Here is a 20049-nt window from a genome sequence, read left to right on the forward strand (position 1 = left end):
GGATAGGATTTGGTGGCAGGTTGACCTAGATTCAGATCCTGATTGCAGTCCTTTTCTGTAGCTATGACCCTGGGCAAGCTGTTTAGCTTTCTCAGCTGAAATTTTCTCATCTGGAAAAAGGGATAACAGTCTCTCCCTCATATTCTCATGTAAGTTAAAGAATATATGTGAAGCTTCCAGCCCAAGAGAAACGCCAATAAAGAGTAGCTTCTCCACTTCTGAACAGGTATTGGTGAGCTTTGTTACAGCAGTGAGGGCCTTGGGCAACAGGAAATGGACCCACAGGGAATGTGAGATGTGGCCTGATTAGGTTCTGTGTATGCTCAGCCGTGTCCGACTCTTTGCGAGCCCTGTGGACAGGCTCTTCTATCCATGGGATTCTCCAGGCATGAATACTGGAGTGGGTTGCCATTTCCTCCTCCAAGGGATCTTCCCAATCCAGGGATCCAACCTCGGTCTCCTGCGTCTCCTGCATTGGCAGGCAGATTTTTTTTACCACCGAGCCATCTTATTAGATTAGTAGTTCTTAAACTTGAGAGTGCATCTGAATCACCCGGAGAACTTGAGAACCCAGACTGCCTGGCTGCACTCCAAGTTTCTCACTCAGTAGGTCTGGGGCATCATCTCTACTAGCTCCTGGGTGATGTGGATGCCTCTGGGCTGTGGACCACCTTAGAGACTCGGAGCAAAGGCCTTTCCTAGTGGGTGCTCTCTGCGCGTAGCCCAGACCTGAGCCTGCGGTGAATCAGAGAAGCAGCGCTACGGCCTCTCTCCTTTTCCCATATTCTACCCCGCTTCTGGGGTTTCTTGGGGTTTTGGGAGCCAGTTCTTGTGAACAGGAGCCACAAAGACTAGCTTAATTACAATGCTTTAATTTTTTGCTATGCTAGTCCCTGGGCTTGCTTAGGTTGAAGGAATATTTGTGGTTTAAATGAACCCATTTTGTGGCTGAAAGTGCTGATACAATTTGTTCTTTACAGACAGGGAGCAAGGGTTAGAATCTGAGTAACAACTTCCAGTTAATCTATTAGCCTGAAAATTTATATTTTAAGTAAGTTTACCACTTTAACAAGTAGAATAAGATATCCTCAGATAAGCAGAAGCAACAGTGTTTGCCTTCTGTCATTCTTTTTACTAAGAAGAAGAAACTCACTGACTACTAGTGAGATAATGCATGTGGAAATGTCTAACACAATATCGTAACAAATACAAAATTATAGTTTATTATGTTTATTGAATAAATATTTTAAAGCCCTTACAAAATGATAGAATGCTTTCTATTAGGATTTCTCTACTTTGGCATAACTGAGATCTTGGGACAGGTTATTCTTTGTTGTGGGGGCTGTTCTGTGCTCTGTAGGACTCTTAGCTGTATCCTTGGTCTCTCCCCCGAGATGCCAATAGCACACCTCAGTCATGACCATCAAAAATGTCTCCTGACACTGCCAAATGTCCCCTGTGGGGCAAACTGATCCTTGATTGTGAATCACTGCTTTACATGAATAGTCTTATCTCATTCTCACAAAACCCAGTGAAGTGTTATTTGTCCCACTTTTAGAGAAGACCGGGGGAGAAGAGGAACAGAGAGGGTGGGCAATTTGCTACAGACTACCCGGCTAGTAAAGGAGTAGGAGCAGAATTTGAACTCAGAATTGACCTAATCCAAGGCCTCATTTTGGACCACTCTCCTCCTTCCTTCTGAGAGGACCCATTTAGGAAAACGCAGAGAAGAGAATCTACTTAATCGGGGGCAGCCTGGTGTTGCCTCTGAGAAGGAGAGAGATGAATGGGACAAGGAGTGGGGCCTTTCAGATGTACTTGCAACATTTTATTTCTTAAAAGAAGAAAGAAGATAGGTAGCAAAATCAGCAACATGTTAACATTGGTTAAATCTGGGTATAGGAATCATGTGTGTGTTAGTCGCTCAGGCGCGTCAGACTCTTTGCGATTCCATGGCCTGTCCATGGGATTTTCCAGGCAAGAATACTGGAGTGGGTTGCCATTCCCTTCTCCAGGGGATCTTTCCAACCTAGGAATCGAATCAGGGTCTCCTTCATTGCAGGCGGATTCTTTACCACCTGAGCCGCCAGGGAAGCTGCAAGGAGGGCTGTCATAGGTATCATGGTGTCTCAATTTGTTTTTGATCTTCTAACCTTTAAATGAGAAGGAACTGATCCCATTTTTATTTCCCCCAAAGATATAGCCCATCTTGTCAACAGATACTTATTAAATATATTCTGCAAAGTTGATAATTTTTAGAGGCTTCAAAATGTTAATAGCTGAAATATTAATAGTTAATATTTTTGAAATATTTACAAGTGTCTGGCACCCAGCTGAGTCCTTTTCATCTATTTTCCTATTTATTCCTCACTCTAATCCTATGAGATGGTCTCAGTCTCGTTTTACAGATGTATTAACTGAGGCTTAGAGAGATGAGCTGCAGAGTCAGGACTTCAGACCTGGATTCACCTGATTTCAATGTCCCTGTTCTTTCTTGTACTCTAGGCTGCCAGTCAAACAGAACTTGTGAAGGGCTCACAAGGATGTTGCAGAGAAGGGAAGGTGCCATGGCCTTGACAGACAGATGACTGGAAAGGCTTTCCTGAGGTTCTGAGAATCCCTGGCTTAGGATCTTCTTGATCCCCCAACTTGGTGGCAGTGGGTCAAAGTTCACCTCCTCCCTTCCCTGTCCAGGATGCTGGTTCCAACACCTCTAGATTTAGTACAGTCTGAAAATAACCCTGCCTCTCCATCCAGACCAGCAGTTCAAGGTCAAGAGTACATCACCACCCTGATGACCAGGGCCCCTGGACTGCCTCTCAAAAAGCCTTCTTCCCCAGCAGGATCTGCTTGACAGCCCTTCTCCTTGCTTCTTAAGTAACGCTCAATTCAATTTTCATTTCGTGAGGTTGGCATATTCCAGAGTCAATTTGAATTTTGCAACTAAAATGTGGTGCACTTGCAATGCCCTCGTCTAAATATAGACTGTCCACTGCGTTTCCTGGATCCACACAGGCCCTCATGGTCGGGTGTGGCAAGCTTGGATGCCCGAAGGAATCCTTCCTTATTAACTCATCCTTGAGTGCCTCAAAGCCGACTGTTTTCCTGGGGCGTGTGGGCAGGGAGGTGGGGGAGTATCTTGTTTAGTTATTGTTTTTAATGGGTACATCAGCCCCAGGGCCTCGAACCATTGATGTGGATCGCGGTGGGTCTGCCAGCCCTGTGAAAGATCAAATCCGTTTAAACACTGTGGGTGACCGCTTTTTGTTCTCAGGTCCTGTGTGAAATACACACATTCCAAGGCTGCCGCTTGCTCAGCTCCCCTGATGGATGGGGTGTTGCATTCCAAGAGGACAGCTTGCTAGCCTGAACTCTGGAAGGCTGACACCAAATTAGTTGGAAGGATTTGAAACTTTCAAGCCATCTTATCACCTCTGAAGGGAAGCTGACTTGTCACACAGATGTCTGAAGCTTCCCCAGGCATGAGGAGCTATCAGCATAAAAAGTGGTTTCTTCAGCTATGCAGAAACACACTTAGTGGGAGTGCAAATTGCTACATCCTTCCCAGAGGGTGATCTGATAACCGTGTCTGAGGCCTTTCACATGAGTCTACCTTTGGATGCTAACCATTCAAAGTGGATTTTATCCTAAGGCAATCCTGAAGAGCAAGTGTACAAAAGATATTAAAGGAAAAATACATGTATGAGAAAGTCTGTCACAGCTAAAAACTCAAAGCAATTGTCCGTCAAGAGGGGATGGATTATCAAACATACAAAAAGACGTGTAACTTCATTCACAGAAATTTCACCTATCAAGTTGGCAAGATCAAAAAGTTTGATAGCAAACTATTAGGGAATGAGTGGTCACTCTCAAATGTCAGTCAAGGAAATACAAATTGGTACAATCACTATGAAGAACAATTTGAAAATATTTATAAAAAATTAAAAATTTCCTCAGAATAGTCCACTTCCAGGATTTTAATCATATAATGTGGGGAACAGTGAAGTATGTATAGGAATATTCACTACAATGTTGTTTGTAATAATTAAAGGGTTGAAACAACCTAAACGTTCTTCTATCGAAGTCTATTTGGGAAAAAAAGGAATATTATGAAGTTAACAAAAAGAATGAAGTTGCTCTGTTTATCCTTAAGTGGAAACATCTCCAAGATGCACTATTCAGTGAAAAAGCAAAGTGCAGAACAGCATGTTATTTCTATTAAAGAGAGCATATAAATATATTTTTATATGCCTAGAATATTTCTGAAAGGATGTGCAAGAAACTGGTAATAATAGTTGCCTCCAGGGAGGAAAATTAGATAGGTGGGGGGGAAATTAGATAGGTGGGAACCAAGGAAATGAGAGGGACATGCTTTGCATTCTACACTCGGGCCTTGTGAATGTGATACCTTGTGTGTGTCTTACCTATTTAGATAAATCTGACCACTACTGCCGTAAGTGGATGGTTAATCACATTATGGTACTTCCTAGATGGCACTAGTGGTAAAGTATCTGCCTACCAATGCAGGAGACACAAGAGATATGAGTTTCATCCCTGCATTGGGAAGATCCCCTGGAGAAAATGGCAACCTATTCCAGTATTGTTGCCTGGAAAATCCCATGGACAGAGGAGCCTGGTGGGTTATAGTCCATGGAGCCAAGAAGAATTAGACATAACTGAGTGACTAAATACACACACTTTCCATTATGGATTGCAATACATCATTAAAAAGATGTGAAATATAAATTAAAAACTGAAGTGATTCAGATTTATTGAAATGGTAGGAAGTCCACACTTTATATTTAGTGATAAAAGCACTATGTGGTCCTATTTGTGTATATACACAAAGGCACGCATGTGAAATAAAGTGAAATATGAAGTAACACAGAGGCGTATAAAAAGTTAAAATCTACTCCTCCTCACTTCATGATACTCCTGAAGGTGACTAAGTTAATAGTTTTTAAAAATAAGATTATATTTAATCCTGTGAATTATCTTTTTCACTTCAATATCATGAACAACCCTCCTGCATGATAAATCTAACCTATTCATATTAACAACTTTACATTTTAATATATTTTAAATTCCTTAGATAGTAAATTTTCAAACATAATCAGGTTAAACCTAAAATACCAAATATTTCTTGCTCCAGTGATTCAATTTCTAGGAATTTATCCTGAGTATGTGGGCACAGACATAGAGATAAGAGTCCTCATTGCAGCACTGTTCTTAGTACGGAAAAACCAAAATTAACCTAATTTCAATGAACTGGGAAAATGTAAATAAAGTAGGATACTCCATAAATGGATTACACAGCCATGAAAAGGAAAACAGTAACTATACAATTCTGACAGAGAACTATGTCCAAGATATGCTATTGAGTGTAAAACGTAACCTCCACTATTGTGTTTATAAAATGATACTGTTTGTAAAAATACACAGGATGCATACACACATTCCACACACATACAACTCAAATATTTATACATACACACGTATGTATGTGGATACTTATAAATAAATAGAATATTTCTGGAACTATATGCAATCTGGTAACAATGTTTGCTCCTAGAGAAAAAGACTGAGGGTGCTGGATAGAGGGGGACCTGGGGTCTGGTGTGGTTAGAATAATTTTTCTATTTTTTTCTGCTTTCTGTTTTAAATAAAAGTCTATGTGCTATTACAGACTTCTTTGTTACAGTGCTTAAATAAAGAAATGAGATTTAAGAATTGCTACGAGTAAACATGCCAGATAGTTATAAAGCACGAAGGTGTACAAGTTCCCTGTGGTCCTAAGACTATATACTTTGAAAGAACCCAGTATAGAAAACCTCATGTCCTGAAGTACATCTTTATAATGTCATAAGACAGGGCTCTTGTTCTGGGGTTAGGGAGTCTCTGAATTAGGATAGGAAAAATTCTCTCTCTCTCTCTTTTTTTTTTTTAAATTAACCTTTGGTTGAAAGTTAGCATTTTCTTCAGCAGGAAGGCAGGCAACCAGCCACAGAAGAATTAGCAGGGTTTGTCACCCATAGAAATCAGATTTATGATGTTATATTACATTTGTTGCAGATACCTTGAAATATTCCCACTTGTCACTACCTCAAATTATAGCAGTTATTTATTTGACTTCCTGCTAGGTCTTGTTTATTTAATATGTTACTAAAGAAGAACATTGTTTTACTCCACAATAAATTTGTTTTTTTCAACATTATAATAGCTATTTCAACATAATTGATTTTCTTTCAAATCTTGTGTATCTTATTTTATGTATCTATTGTGAGAAGGGGCTTCAGCAGATTACCAAAGGGGTCCATGGAACAGAAAAGCCCAAAAGCCCTTGTTTAGGATAAATTCTGAAGAGTTGGGGACAAGGAGCCGCAAATGACTCTGTGAGGGTGTACCTGGAAGCAGGTACCACTTTCTCATGATGCCAGGGGGTGATTGATGGCCTGAATATAGAAATCAGAGATGCAATTTTTTTTTGTTTGTTCCAGTTGGTGGCACCCCGTCCTCCCCTGCCAGCTGCCTCTCTGGATCTATGCCCGGCCCTGAGCGTGAGCCCTGGGGCCCGTGCTTGCGAATGACAGTGAGCCCGGCTTGCCCTTGGTCCTATTTTAACCTCCTTCTGGGGCATGGCCAGGGTGCTGAGCTCAGCCCCTAAGTGATGCATGTTAGCTTGGCACGAAACTCCATCTTAAAGAGGAATTCTAAAAAGTGTGCTAAGCCAAGCCCGAAATGCATCCCAGCTTCAGGGGAACAAGGCACTGTGGGCAGATACCCCCGGAAAAAATTAAATGGGGCTCTGAAAGGAATGGTCCACTTGCATGTGTTAGGACATTCTGTTTCTGAACGTTTCAGTGTGAACTGTTCATTGGCGTGACTTTTATAGTGCACTTTGTGTGCTCACACCACAGAGGGGCACTTGAGTGCTTTGAGGGGGCTCACGTGTCCTGCCCCTGCGTGTGGTCACGAGTGTGCTGTTGACAGAATCCTAACAACACAAGCCTCCCAGTGAGGACGGTACCCTGAGCTGACCTATGCTGTCCCAGGACAGGCGTGAAGGATGGTTGGAGATGCCCCACCCCTCCTGTCATTCCAGCCTGCTAAGTCCCTACGACATAGCTCGCTTTTCTTCTCCTCCCTCAAATATTACTTCGGCCCACCTTCTTTCTGTCTCTTCTATTCTGGAGACACTCATCATTCAGATAACACCATTTGCCTGTGCTGAAATGGATCCACTCATGAAGTATTCAGGGTCAGACAGCCATGGATTCAGATTCCAGCTCACTGACTCACTTGTGCACACACGGTAAACTCACTGATGAAGACAAACATTTCCAACCAACTTTTACATTAATCTGTTTCCCACAAAAACGCACACATGAAGTTGTGTCTTTCCTCCTTAAATTCATGCCCATTTCATTCTCTCATTATTAATCTTTCTCTGTACTGCTGAGGCCTGGGTGCCATACTCTTCCCACCCCCATCTCAGGTTTCTCAGGGAAACCAAGGCACCCTTGGCTGTTCTCCTGCAAACGCTGTTACTCCTAGAGTTAAAATATCAAGGCACTTTTATCATTCAAACTGAGACACTTTTGAGAATAAGAGAGGGTTATAGTAATCATCAGAGCCCTTGGTAACAGACGTAAGTGGAGACTAGCCCAGGCAAAGTGGGATGTCTGGTCACCCCGTTATGGAGCAATGCTATGTCACCCACAAACAGACTTAGTGTATCTTTAGAGTGTTAGCAGAGCTGCTGGGCACCTTCACTTTTTTGGGAGATGCTTGGGTTCGATCCCTGGGTTGGGAGGATCCTCTGGAGAAGGGAAAGGCTATCCACTCCAGTATTCTGGCCTGGAGAATTCCAAGGACTGTATAGTCCATAGGGTCGCAAAGAGTCGGACATGACTGAGCAACTTTCACTTTCACTTTGATATTAAAGAAATCAAAGTAGACTTCCTGGGATAAATTAGAATCTTGGCCTTCTTCCCATTTATTTTAGGGCTGTGTGTGTGTGTGTGCCTGAGACAGAATTTAGACTTTACATTTGGAAGTGGGGGGCAGCATTCACTTCTCAGTATCTTGGACCTTTCTAAAGGTCTTAATTGGGCCCTGATGTAGAGTCACCTGGAGAAGGTAATGGCACCCCACTCCAGTACTCTTGCCTGGAAAATCCCATGGGTGGAGGAGCCTGGTGGGCTGCAGTCCATCGGGTCGTTACAAGTTGGACATGACTGAGTGACTTCACTTTCACACATCGGAGAAGGAAATGGCAACCCACTCCAGTGTTCTTGCCTTGAGAATCCCAGGGACGGGAGAGCCTGGTGGGCTGCCATCTATGGGGTCGCACAGGGTTGGACCCGACTGAAGTGACTTAGCAGCAGCAGCAGTAGAGTCACCAGAATTGTGCCCTTCTCTCCTACTTCTGTGGTGACCAACTCTGACCACAGCCCTCCCAGAGGTGAGAGGGAGGTAACAAGGGCTGAGAAGGTCAGGGAAAATGGGGACTGACTGGCAACAGACAGGTCTCCCAGAGGCAGTGGAATGGCAACCTTTTATAAAGAATTAAGAAAAAAAAAAAAAAAAGAATTAAGATGTCTAATTTTCAAGCTCATACCTTGTGTCCACTCTGGTCTTCACCTATCTAATCTTTCTTCATTGGCCCCGTAAGCAGACCCATACTGACATTCTGGTTTCACAAAAGCAGTCAAGGCAGTTTCCTTTCAACGTGCTTGTGGTAGTCTCAAGGAATGGGCCAAGTCACCTAACCTCTAAATCTGTTTCCTCATTAATACCTATCTGATAGGTCATTGGCAGGTTCAAATAGTAGGTGAAGTCTGGCACATACTGTATGAATCACAGCTACAGTTGCTGTTCTTAAAGGGAGTCTAGCAAGTACACGTTTCTGGGCCTGAAGGACAGGAAGATGAGTGAAACCTGGACCCTTTCCTCCAGAGGTTTGCAGTCTGGTAACACTGCTGAAGATGTACCTGTCAGTCCTGATTCCCATGGACAAACGTGACAAGCACCACACACAAAGTGTAAAGGCAACCATCACTGCCTGGGAGAGAGGCAGGGCCCAGGAAAGATTCCTAAGAGAGGTGCCCACAAAATCAGGGGTCTACAGGTGGGCAGGAGATGGATATTCAAGGGTACAGGAAGAGTACTCCTTCCAGAGGGGATAGTACGAAGAAACACATGGGGGAGGAAAATACAAGGTGTACTTGGGGAAACGACAAACCACTTGAGTCACAGCACTCACCTAGCACTTGTATTAGGCAAGATGGAAAGATGTGGTCCCTGTCTACAAGAAGTTCACATGTAAGTCACGAGGTTGCGAGAGAGAGCATTGCTGCAGTGTTTGGGGTGGAACACGGGCACTTCCTTAACCTCGGGGCTCCTCTCTTCATGGGGCCCTCCAAAGCCCCAGGAAGGATCCCAGTGTGTCTCCTCCAGGTTGTATTACTTTGTAAAGTTCTCGTGAGTAAGATCTATTACCTGCAACGTGTTAGGACCACTGTCTATTTCCATCCAACTTCCCTCTGCTCTATTTCCCTTCATGTGCATGTTAGTATAGGGGTCATGGACATTTTGGGGAACCAGCTAAGAGTTAAAGATATGTTTCACTTGGGTTCTCTTGAAAATACACGTGTGGTGTGCAGTATTTTCTTCCTGTATAGCTAGGTTATCACTAGTCAGGATTTACTGCAAAGTGGGAAACCAGCTTTTAGAAATACTCTCTTGTCCATGATGCCAGCCTTTGTGACATCAAGTGGTAGGACCAGAGGCTGATTCAAGGTAGGAGAGAGTTCTATGGTGCATGTGGTGCAGAGGTGAATCCAGCTCTGAAATGTATACAGCCAGAAATAAGGCTGTGAAAAGTGTTCTAAATTTTATGTGTTTAACCCCAAAGCCCAAATTTGATAAAAGCCTTAAAAGGTATTTGGCATCACTCATGTGTTAAGAAGCTGAAACAAGTCTAAAGCACCCATAATAAAAGAGAAATTGTGACTTAGCTTGCTAGGGGAAAGACCCAATTATTTTTATACTCTTTATGTTCTCACCAGGATATGATGCCTCTTGGTGGCTGAATAACAACAGGCAGCCACTCGCCCTTCCTATCCACCGTCTCAAAATAGACTCTGCTTTCCCTAGGGCCTCTTTGAGCTTCCAAAAATCAGGGTTTAGAGTCCCACACCTAGGATCCCCCTGGTAATGAACCCTTTTAGTCTTATTGCCTAGATGTGAATTCAGATTCGGGCACTAATCAGCTGGGTGAAAAAAGTGAAAAAGTAAACATGTTAGTCGCTCAGTCATGTCCGACTCTTGCAACTCCATGGGCTGCAGCCCACTAGGCTCCTCTGTCCATGCGATTCTCCAGGCAAGAATACTGGAGTGGGTAGCCATTTCCTTCTCCAGGGGATCTTCACAACCCAGGGTTCAAACCTGTCTCCTACATTGCAGACAGATTCTTTACCGTCTGAGCCACCAGGGAAACCTCAATCAGCTGGGTAGCTTGAGGCAAATCACTCAACCTCTCTGAACTTCAGTTTCCTCATTTGTAAAATTAAGACAACAATAGTATCCACTTGGTAAGTCCCTGGAGAGGAGTGAATGAGCGAACACACGGAAAGTACTCTTATTGCGGTGTAAGCCAGGCACACGGCAAGGCCTAATAAATGGAGCTATTAGTATTATTATTAGCAGACATGGTTAGGGAGCACAGTGACTGCGGAAACATCCTGCAGATGTGGGAGAAAGCAATTTCCCAGTGTGGCCTGACGGCCATCCGTTATTTTTATGAGCCACATACTCTCAGGTAAAGGCATCGCCTGCATTACAGATCTTATGAGGGCCATCTGTGACGGCACTGCAGCTACACACACACACCCGCTGGCATTTCTGTGTTCTGTTCCATCCCAGCAGTACTGGGTGCTGCCACAAATGGCCCCCAAACTATCATATCTGACAATCATGGCCCTACACACATCACCCTTCCCCGTCCCCAACCTCTGCCCCAGGCCTCTGACTCTCACAGCAAAGCTGAGGCTAATTTGTTTATCCATCACCGAGAGGATAAATCATCCTCCTTTTTTCTTCCACGAATATTTTTCATGTCTAATCATCAGGGTGTCTTCCATGATTCTAAGACTTTAGGAAACTCACAGAGAAATTTCAAAAAAATTTTGTTGGGGACAAACATAGGGTTACCAACATTTTATCTTGCCAAGTAGAACACTGCGCGCATGCGTGCACACACACACACACACACACACACACACACACACACAATGGCTATCATCACCACTTATTACCATCATTCCATTAAAGAAATGTTATTTCAGTTTCCCAAAATAGGACATAGTCTTTAGAATAAAAGAACAGTCATTTATATTGAGTACATTTGGAAAAACACAGAATTTTCCTAACTTTTTTCTTATTTTTGTCATGAGCCAGTAAAAATTTTATCACTCATGGGCACTAGACCTCAGACAAATGTCTGGAAGTACTGTAGTAATAGCAAGAATAATATAACAAATGTTTATTGAGTGCCAAATATGGAGTCCGATAGACTCCATTTACTAGCTGTGCGACCTTGGGAAATTTACTGAACCTCTCTGAACTCTAGACACAGGTGATGATGCTGGTTCTGCAGAGGGGCAGAGAGAATTATAAGCTGTACAGAATATTCACTGTTGAGCAGTGTACCCGCTACACTGGAGACCTGCTTCCACAGTGCTCATTCAACTCGCCTTCTCCAGGGAGGCTCTAGTTTGAAGAATTCACCTTCCCTCCAATCTTCTGCCATATGTATTGGCCTGAAGGACTGGGCAGGATTGAGGATGCTTCTGGCTACACTGGGCGAAGTCTGACCAAACTTTCTTGGCTCCCCATGGAGTGTTCATTCCAGGTACCAGGCATGGGGAGGACTAGTGCTATGCTGATGACAGAACTGCCTGTGGGAACTGGTTAAAAAATGAGACTCATGGTCCCATATGAGAGAGACTGATACAAAGGGTCTGTAAGGGGAATTCCAACAATCTATGCATTTGAAAGCAGTTCCCTGCCAGATGTTTCTACTGAGCATCTGGGTTTGCTGATGGTCATGGGTTCTGACTTTTGGGTTGGGACATTTTTTCTACTCAACTCATAAGTGCTAGCTGCTCAGTTGTGTCTGACTCTTTGGAACCTGATGGACTGTGGCCCACCAGGATCCTCTGTGTGTGGAATTCTCCAGGCAAGAATACCGGAGTGGGTAGCCATTCCCTTCTCCAGGGGATCTTCCCAACCCAGGGACTGAACCCTAGTCTTCTGCATTACAGACAGATTCTTTACTGTCTAAGCCACCAGGGAAGCCCCTACTCAACTCATAAGAGTGTCTGGCATATCCCTCCTAGCATGGTGTCTTGTGAGCCCTGATAAATGGCATCTGAGGAGATCCTGGGAGCAATCTTCTGGGCTGTGTTTCACCTAGTAACCTCAAGGATATTCCAGACACATCTCTTGCTCTCCTGTGTCATAACCAATCCATCCCCAAGTCCCCAAACCATCTTCCTTCCACCTTCACTGCCACCAGCCTAGTCTAAATTACCATTAGCTCTCACTGGGATTATGTTCTAACTGCCCCATCTCTGCTCTGTGCCCCATAGAGCTGCCTGAGTCATCTTTTAAACACATAATTCATACTGTATGCCTTGTTGGCTTCAAATCCTTCAGTAGTGGCTGGTGCAATTTATCATAAAACCTGAAATCCTTAATGTGGCTTAAAAGCCCCGGCATGGCCTGGCTCTGCCCACACCTCCAGCCTTGACGCATCCCTGCAGGCCCTCTATTCTCCAGGCTCTGTTAGTTCCCTGCCAGCTCCTGCCCCAGGACTTTCGAGTGTGCCCTTCCTTCTGACTGGAGCTCTCTTCTTCTACCTGCTCTGTCACTGAATTAACTCTTTCAAACCATTCAGGGTTCTGCTTAAATGCCACTCAGGAACCCCTGTGATATACTGATCCCTGGTATATACTTCTAATAGCAGCACACCCCTTTTCTTCAAATCATTTATGTTTATTTGCATGTGTGTATTTTTCAGATTACCTGTGTTCCCCACTAGAATTAAATTCTATGAGCACATGGAACACAGCTGCTTTGCTTACCACTGGATCTGCAGTACAATGCCTGGACCTAGTAGGCTTCCAATAAATATGTAATTATTCAGTGAATGAATGAATTGCATGATAAAGATGTGGAACCAGGTTTCCAGATGAAGGTCAAGATCCCACTTTTTCTTCCTGGTTAGGGTGACTAGATGCCCAGCATAGAGAGACCCACATCCTACACAGTACAGGAGGTAAGAGAAGGCCTAGCCTTGAAGTAGAATGTGGATGAACTTCTCTAACATTTTATGAGTCAATCTTTTTCAGGGGTAAAAAGGGAATAGAAGGTTTTGTAACAGGGTTTTGTAACAGAACTAGAATAATCAGCTTTTCACAAGGTGGCTCTGGGGTTCCTTGAGAACATTTGCTATGAGAGCAGGTTGGGACCAGAAAGCAAAAAGATCAGACATCTTCTTTGTGCACTGGACCAGGTAAGTACCTGTTCTGACAGACATGGATTCAAGTTTTGTCTCTATCATTTACTTGCTGTGTGAATTTAGGCAAGAAGTCGAACCACTCCAAGCTTCAGTATCTTCTGTCAAGAAGGAGCTCCCCTGTCAGGGTAGCTGAGAGGATTAGTGGGATAATGTCTGTAGAGGGTCTAGCAGAATGCCTGGTACATCATATGTGCTCTATGATAATACGACCTCAATGGGCTACGAGCCTCCTGCAGGCAGGGACCATGTTTGCTTTGGCTCAAGAACCCAGAGATTAGTACAGTGTCTAATACAAAGTAGGTGCTTTAGGAAGTCTTCGTTAATGACTTCAAAGGTGGTTGAATATATTTTCCTTCAGTAAGATTTCCCTTTTCTAAGAAGGATTGAATGCATTTATAAGTTGTTTCTCTGGTGTCTGATTCTTTGCAATCCCATGGACTACAGTGTACCAGACTCCTCCATCCATGGGATTCTCCAGGCAAGAAGTGGAATGGGTTGCCATGCCCTTCTCCAGGGGATCTTCCTGATCCAGGGATCAAACCCATGTCTCCTATGTTTCCTGCACTGGCAGTTGGGTTCTTTACCACTAGCGCCACCTGGGAAGCCCCTAGGAAGGGTTCCCTGTGTGTAAAATTTCCCCTCACTCAAACCCAGTTACTTTCCTTGTGAGCAACTCAAATCCCTGTGTTTTGAGACCTCAGAACCAGAAATTCCATGTGTTTGTGGGGGTGGCTCTGCCCTGAGTCATCCCTGAGACCCCCACCCTCCCTTATGCTCCTGTGGGAGGTGGAAATTCATCAGGCCTCATCTGAATGAGAGGACTGGAGAAACAAATCAATGGACAGAAGGATTCCGATTTGGTTCCAGTACTACAGAGAGCACAACTGTTTCTTTGAAATTGACCTTCATTTATTTGGAGGGGAAAGCAGTTAGTTCAATAATGGCTTCCTGGTGCCTTTCAGCATTTTAAAAGACGGAAGAAAGATTTGGAACGAGGCAAGGTTCCAGTGTTTTCTAAACAACACACCAAGCTCAGCTACCAGTTGGCTGCCCAGCGCTTCCTGCTACCCACCCCATGCCCATCTTAAATCCCTCCCCCACCCTCCCCAGGGCAAGGCACCTCCCTCAATAGGCCAGGCACTTCTTGAACCCTGACCACCCCAGGAGGGTGGGAGTTGGCCTTCATTATAATGCCAGGCAGCTGAAGACTGCTTGGACATCTTGCACATGGCCCATCAAGTAGAAATGCTGCTATATTATATTCCAATTATTTCCTGTCCCTCCGTGGCCTGATTCCAGGGGCTGAATAAAGGCGTTCTTGTTTGGTGGATCCATCCCTGCTCCTGAGTAAGTGAGAGCTGGTCCCTGGCCCAACTCTGTTGAAGCCACAGGGAAAGGGTGGGGAGGAGATAGGGAGGTTGTTACAGGTGGGGAGGGCTCCACAGGGAGATAGGAGGCCTGTCTCTGCAGGCAGCCCAACCATGCTCTCCAAAATAAAAATAAGGGAGGAAAGAAAACAAATGGAACCCCTAACCAGGACCCTGTAGGAGGCAAAGTTATTTCCTTCCCAGGAGGAATCCCAACCCTCCTCTCCCATGGAGAAGAAAAACACAGAGACAGAAATCTGGTGCCGCCCAGGCACCTGGCTGTCTATCACCACTGGAAGTCTACTCCTACCTGGACTTCTCTGTTTGCCAGCCGCTGTCTCCCCCCAGATCTGCTTTCTCCTCTTTAGAGTGAAAAGCCTTTCATGGAAAATTTAGAATTTAGAATCTGCTTCAGATTCCAAAGGGGTTATTGTTCTATATCATGTTACTTTTATTTGGGTGTTATCTGAACTCGGAGGAAGTAGAAGTCCATATCTCCATTTTGCTCAGATGCTCTTTCTAAATTAGTAAGAACATGATAATCAAGCACCTTCTCTGTTTGAAACTCTTGAGTAACTTTTGAAGTCCATCCCAAACTCAATGCCTGGAGTCCTTATTCCTTACCCTCCAGGGGCTGGAGGTCCTGGGGAGAAGCGTGTGGATGGAGTCTGCTCAGGGACAGCACACTGGGAGATAATGGCCGGCCAGAAAGTGTTCAAGTCAAGCAGAAGAGAAACAAGCTCTGATAAATCTCTGGGTGGCAAGAATGCCTCACTTTCTGTGGCATGGAAGCCAAGGACCTGAGCTGTTAGGAAGATAAGATCTCAGAAAGGGATGGGCAGAAAGAGGGCAGAAGTTGAAAGAGTATAAGGGAGAGAAGACTGAGGGTGGGCATGAAGAGCAGAATGCAGACAGCAGCTACATTGCCCTGCACCACCGTGTGGGTGGGGAAGTGCGAACATGTGCAGTGTTTAAAAACCCTGGTGTCCAGGAGGCTGGAGGCTAAAGGCAACTGAGAGATCCCCTGGCTGGTGCTTCTCAAAGCCTGGTGGTGGGCTGGTTAAACATGTGATTCCTGGGATTTACTGAATTAGCTTCTCTATGTGTTAGGCCTTAGAAGGTGAATTTTTACTAAGATCCACAAATGATTCTGATCTTTATTAAAGTTTGAGAGCCCTTGATTTAGGCCAGCCCTCGGTGTTCCCTGGAAGTGAGACCTGAAGCCCAGAAGGTAAAGCAACACACCTAGGGTCACAGAGCTAATTGATGGCAAAGCTCACGTACATACTCTATTGCTCCTGACCCTCAGAGCAGTGCTCTTTCCATTGGAACATGATGGCAGCCTTTTCACTTGTTTCCCTTGCCCCTAAAGTGAAAGTCTGCAACTGTGATCCATTCCCGCATCTTGCTGGGACCTCGTCTTTCCTGAGGATGCTCTGGTCACAGCCTCTATCGTTGAGGATCAGGGGAAGAAGGAAGAAAGGATAAGATCTAGTCAATAGTTCCCTTCTGAGCCTCTAATAACAGATATAAGATTATACCTATAATCGAGCTCTTGCTGCGCACCAAACACTGTATTAAGTCCCTTCCATGTACTAGTGCAAACCCCATGCAGCAAATAGTAATTAGCCGTACTTTGCAGATGAAGAAACTGAGGCTCACAGAGCAGTCATCATTTGCCCAAGGCTAATTAGTAGCCAAATCACCCCATGTGTGACCATGATCTTTGTATGGTCCAGTGCAGTGTGAACTGTCATCCACTTTAACTGAACAGGCCTGCAAAAGGGCCCTGAGACCTCAGGAAAGAAAAGAAAGCTGGGCAGTGGGATGTGACCGCTACTGGGTATAGAGCTAAAAACCCTCTCTGCTCAACACAATGAAAATATTTCTGAAAGGCACTGCTCAAAAGCTAGCCTTAGAAATTACAATATGAGAGTAGGTTAAACAGCTTTTTTTCTTTGTCATTCTTAAACGGAAACTCCTGACATCTGCTTGCCCTCTTTCTATTTGGCTCTTTCTTTTGGAAGCAGTGTGTCTAGGATTTTCGTGACTTGAGGGATTGGTTATGTTTGGTTCCAGCTGAGCCCCTGGTGTGACTGCAGCATTAGTGGTCCATGGCACGTAGCAGCCGTGGCCTCTTATGATATCGCAGCACATGACTGCCATGATCACCTCCCTCCATTCATTTTCTGGAGTGTCCCCCAGGGGCAGGAAAAGAAACTAAAGCAGATCACTGCCTCAGAGAAGGGACAAGTGTTTCCTGAGCTGTGTGGACAGGATGTCACAGTATCCTCTTCTAGGTTTACCTCCTAACTATACCTCGGCTTCATCCTTAGAGGAAGTCAGGTAGTATTTTGAACACCTCACTTAGTAGGACTCCCCAGTCAAATGAAGATGGGCACATGTTTATAGGCTAGGAAGGGCTCAGTTTCATACTAGCAGGATTTGGTGTCTAGTAGCTGAAGGTGAGGGGCAACTATAATTTAATTCTGGGCATTCCATCAATCATCAGAGTTTGGGACATTTGGGGATATTTTTGGGTGACCCTCTGACCATCATCCTTCTCTTTCAAATCTCAAAGCTTTAGATTAATGTTGGTTGAGGGTATGAGGTATAAAATGCTCTTAGTAACTCATAATGAAGGGAGTACGTGGAGGTGAGAGGAAGTGGTAAGGGATGGGGGCAGAACGCAGCCTCTGCAAAGCTTAGAGGACCACAGGTCTCTGCAAAAGCCCTGGAAATGCTGAATGAAAACTGCCTTCCCGTGTCCGAGCTGTCTCCCTGCTTCCCAAATGCCGTGTCTGCGGTAACTACAAACTATTTTGTATGCTGCATTAGTGACAGACACTGCCTTAGCCGACACATCATTACAACTGAAATAACGCTGGTATGATGTTCAAGTCCAGTGTCCTTTTTAATTATTAAACCAAGGCTGTTGAATGAGTCATTCCACATACCAGATTTTCCTCCCATGGTTCTATTTCGAGTAACTTGTACCTCCCCTTAGCGTGTTCTGCTAACACCTGAGTTGGTTCTTAGCCAGCTACCCAATCTGCAAAGCCTTTGCAGAACAAACAATATTCCCCAGTCTCCAAACACACACAAACTGCATAATAAAACCAAAACCCACGAAAACTTTATAGTAAGCTCATCAGTAATCCCCAAAGCTGAGGATGCCCAGTTCCCCTCGGCCAGTCCCCAACTTACCAAGTGGTAGAGCGATGAAGAAGGGTAACCAACACAAGATGAACATGCCGACCACAATGCCCAAGGTCTTGGCTGCTTTCTTTTCCCGGGAGAACTTAAAAAGTTTGACAGCTATGGAACTCCTGGGGTTATGGCCCTTGGCCTTGGTACTGCTGAGGGTATCCTCATGAAAGTTCTTGGAGTGGATCCTCAAGGTCAGCTCCTTGGAGTTAGACATCTCCTTCATGACTCCAGCCTCCAGGTTCTTGGTGGTCCTCTTGGCAACGATGTAGACGCGGCAGTACATGACCAGAATGACCGCCAGAGGGATGTAGAAGGAGCCCAGGGAGGAGAAGAGGGCGTAGAAGGGCTCTTCAGTGACCCCACATTCCCTGTCATCGTTGGGTGCCGGCTCCTTCCACCCAAGAAGAGGCCCAATGGAGATGACTGTGGACAAGACCCAGACACCAAGGAGCGCCAAGATGGCCTTCCTCCTGGTGACCAGTGATGGGTACTGCAGAGAGTAGCGCACCCCAATGTAGCGGTCGATGGAGATGGCGCAGAGGCTCAGAATGGAGGCTGTGCAGCACAGGACATCCACGGCGGCCCAGATGTCACAGAAGACCCGGCCCAGCACCCAGTAGCCAAGCACCTCCAGGGCAGCAGAGAAGGGCAGAACGGTGAAGCTTAGCAGCAGGTCGGCAATGGCCAGGTTGACGATGAAGTAGTTGGTGGGCGTCCGCAGGTGACGGTTGCAGGCCACAGACAAGATGACTAGGATGTTGCCCACGATGGCAAAGAGGATGAAGGCGCCCAGCACCAGGCCCACGGAGATGGCCCTGGTGATGTCCAGCTGAGGCAGTGTCGAGTTGGTCGAGGTCTGGTTGGGGCCAGTGAAGTTGGCATTTTTCAACTCTCCCCAGTGGGCAGGTGCTGAGGTGTTGTGGCCGGTGTCCAGATCGGGATTCATCTTAGAGTCCACCCTCCATAGCCAGGGGGTGACAGGGCTCAGAAGGGCTGCGGCGAAGGCTCTTCAGCTGCCCTGAAACTTTGCTTCCCCCGTGGTCTTCTTCCCAGAGGTGCCCTCCTGGCGAGAAGTCATCTCCCCCGGGCAGCCCAGCCCGGCAGCACGTCTCCTGCCTGCACCGAGCCGCTCGCTCGCCTGTCAGAGGGAGGAGGAGGAGAGAAGGGACGAGCGGCAGCTCCAAGTTTAATGGTCCACGTCAGGCGCACCAGGCCGGGCTCGCGGGGAGCGGCGCGGAGGAGCGGGTGGTCGGGCAGGGGGCGCCCGGCTCTGCCCGGTTCGCGGCAGGTCTGCGGACAGCGGCGCCTCCGCCCAGCCAGCGCCGAGGAGGGTCTGCTTTCAATGAGCCGCCTCTGGGCTGACTGCACGGCGGTGACATCAGGCGGGGGAGCCCGGCGCCCTGACTCCGCGCGGCACTAGGGGGCAATGCGGGTCCAGCGAAGGCGTCCGCAGCCCCGACGCCGCCACCCAGTCCAGCCCCGAGGCCGGCTGCGCCCCCGCCGCCCCCCGGGGGCAAGCCGGTAGGGTGTGCAGTGAGCAGGGCGGGGTAGGGCGACCTCAGCCTGGGGATTCCCCCTGCCCTCCATTTCCCCTCCTCCCCCCGGGTGACTCTCTGGGGTTCTTTTCCCTCTTGTTCACCGCGCAGTTTCAAAATTGGGGTGGGGGTGCTTGTTTTTAAAGAGGGGAATCTGGAGTAAGCACCCAGATTTAAGGGGCTAGGCAACTTGTGTGGAACCTAAAAGAGGTAGAATTCCACGGTTAGGCAGGTTAGAGGTCCTTGAGTCAGGTCTGAGACCAACCCCCATCCTTACCTCCCTGTGCAGCCTTTCTGGTGGGAAGCTTCTTGTCATTCATTCACTCACTCACTCACTCATTCATTAAACAGA

The 20049-nt window shown here is 46.0% G+C and overlaps 1 protein-coding gene across 1 annotated transcript in view; it reads right to left on the reverse strand.

The window, feature by feature from the left end:
- Positions 1–19571, reverse strand: part of ADRA1B (adrenoceptor alpha 1B) — a 59236-nt gene extending 39665 nt beyond the window's left edge. Inside the window, exon 1 of the mRNA XM_043464827.1 lies at positions 18160–19571. Coding sequence (XP_043320762.1) covers positions 18160–19108 — 949 coding nt within the window. The 5' untranslated portion in view covers positions 19109–19571. The remainder of the gene's footprint in view (positions 1–18159) is intronic.
- Between the last annotated feature and the right edge of the window lie 478 nt (positions 19572–20049).

This window comes from Cervus canadensis, chromosome 4, assembly GCF_019320065.1.
Source record: "Cervus canadensis isolate Bull #8, Minnesota chromosome 4, ASM1932006v1, whole genome shotgun sequence".
Lineage (NCBI taxonomy): Eukaryota > Metazoa > Chordata > Mammalia > Artiodactyla > Cervidae > Cervus > Cervus canadensis.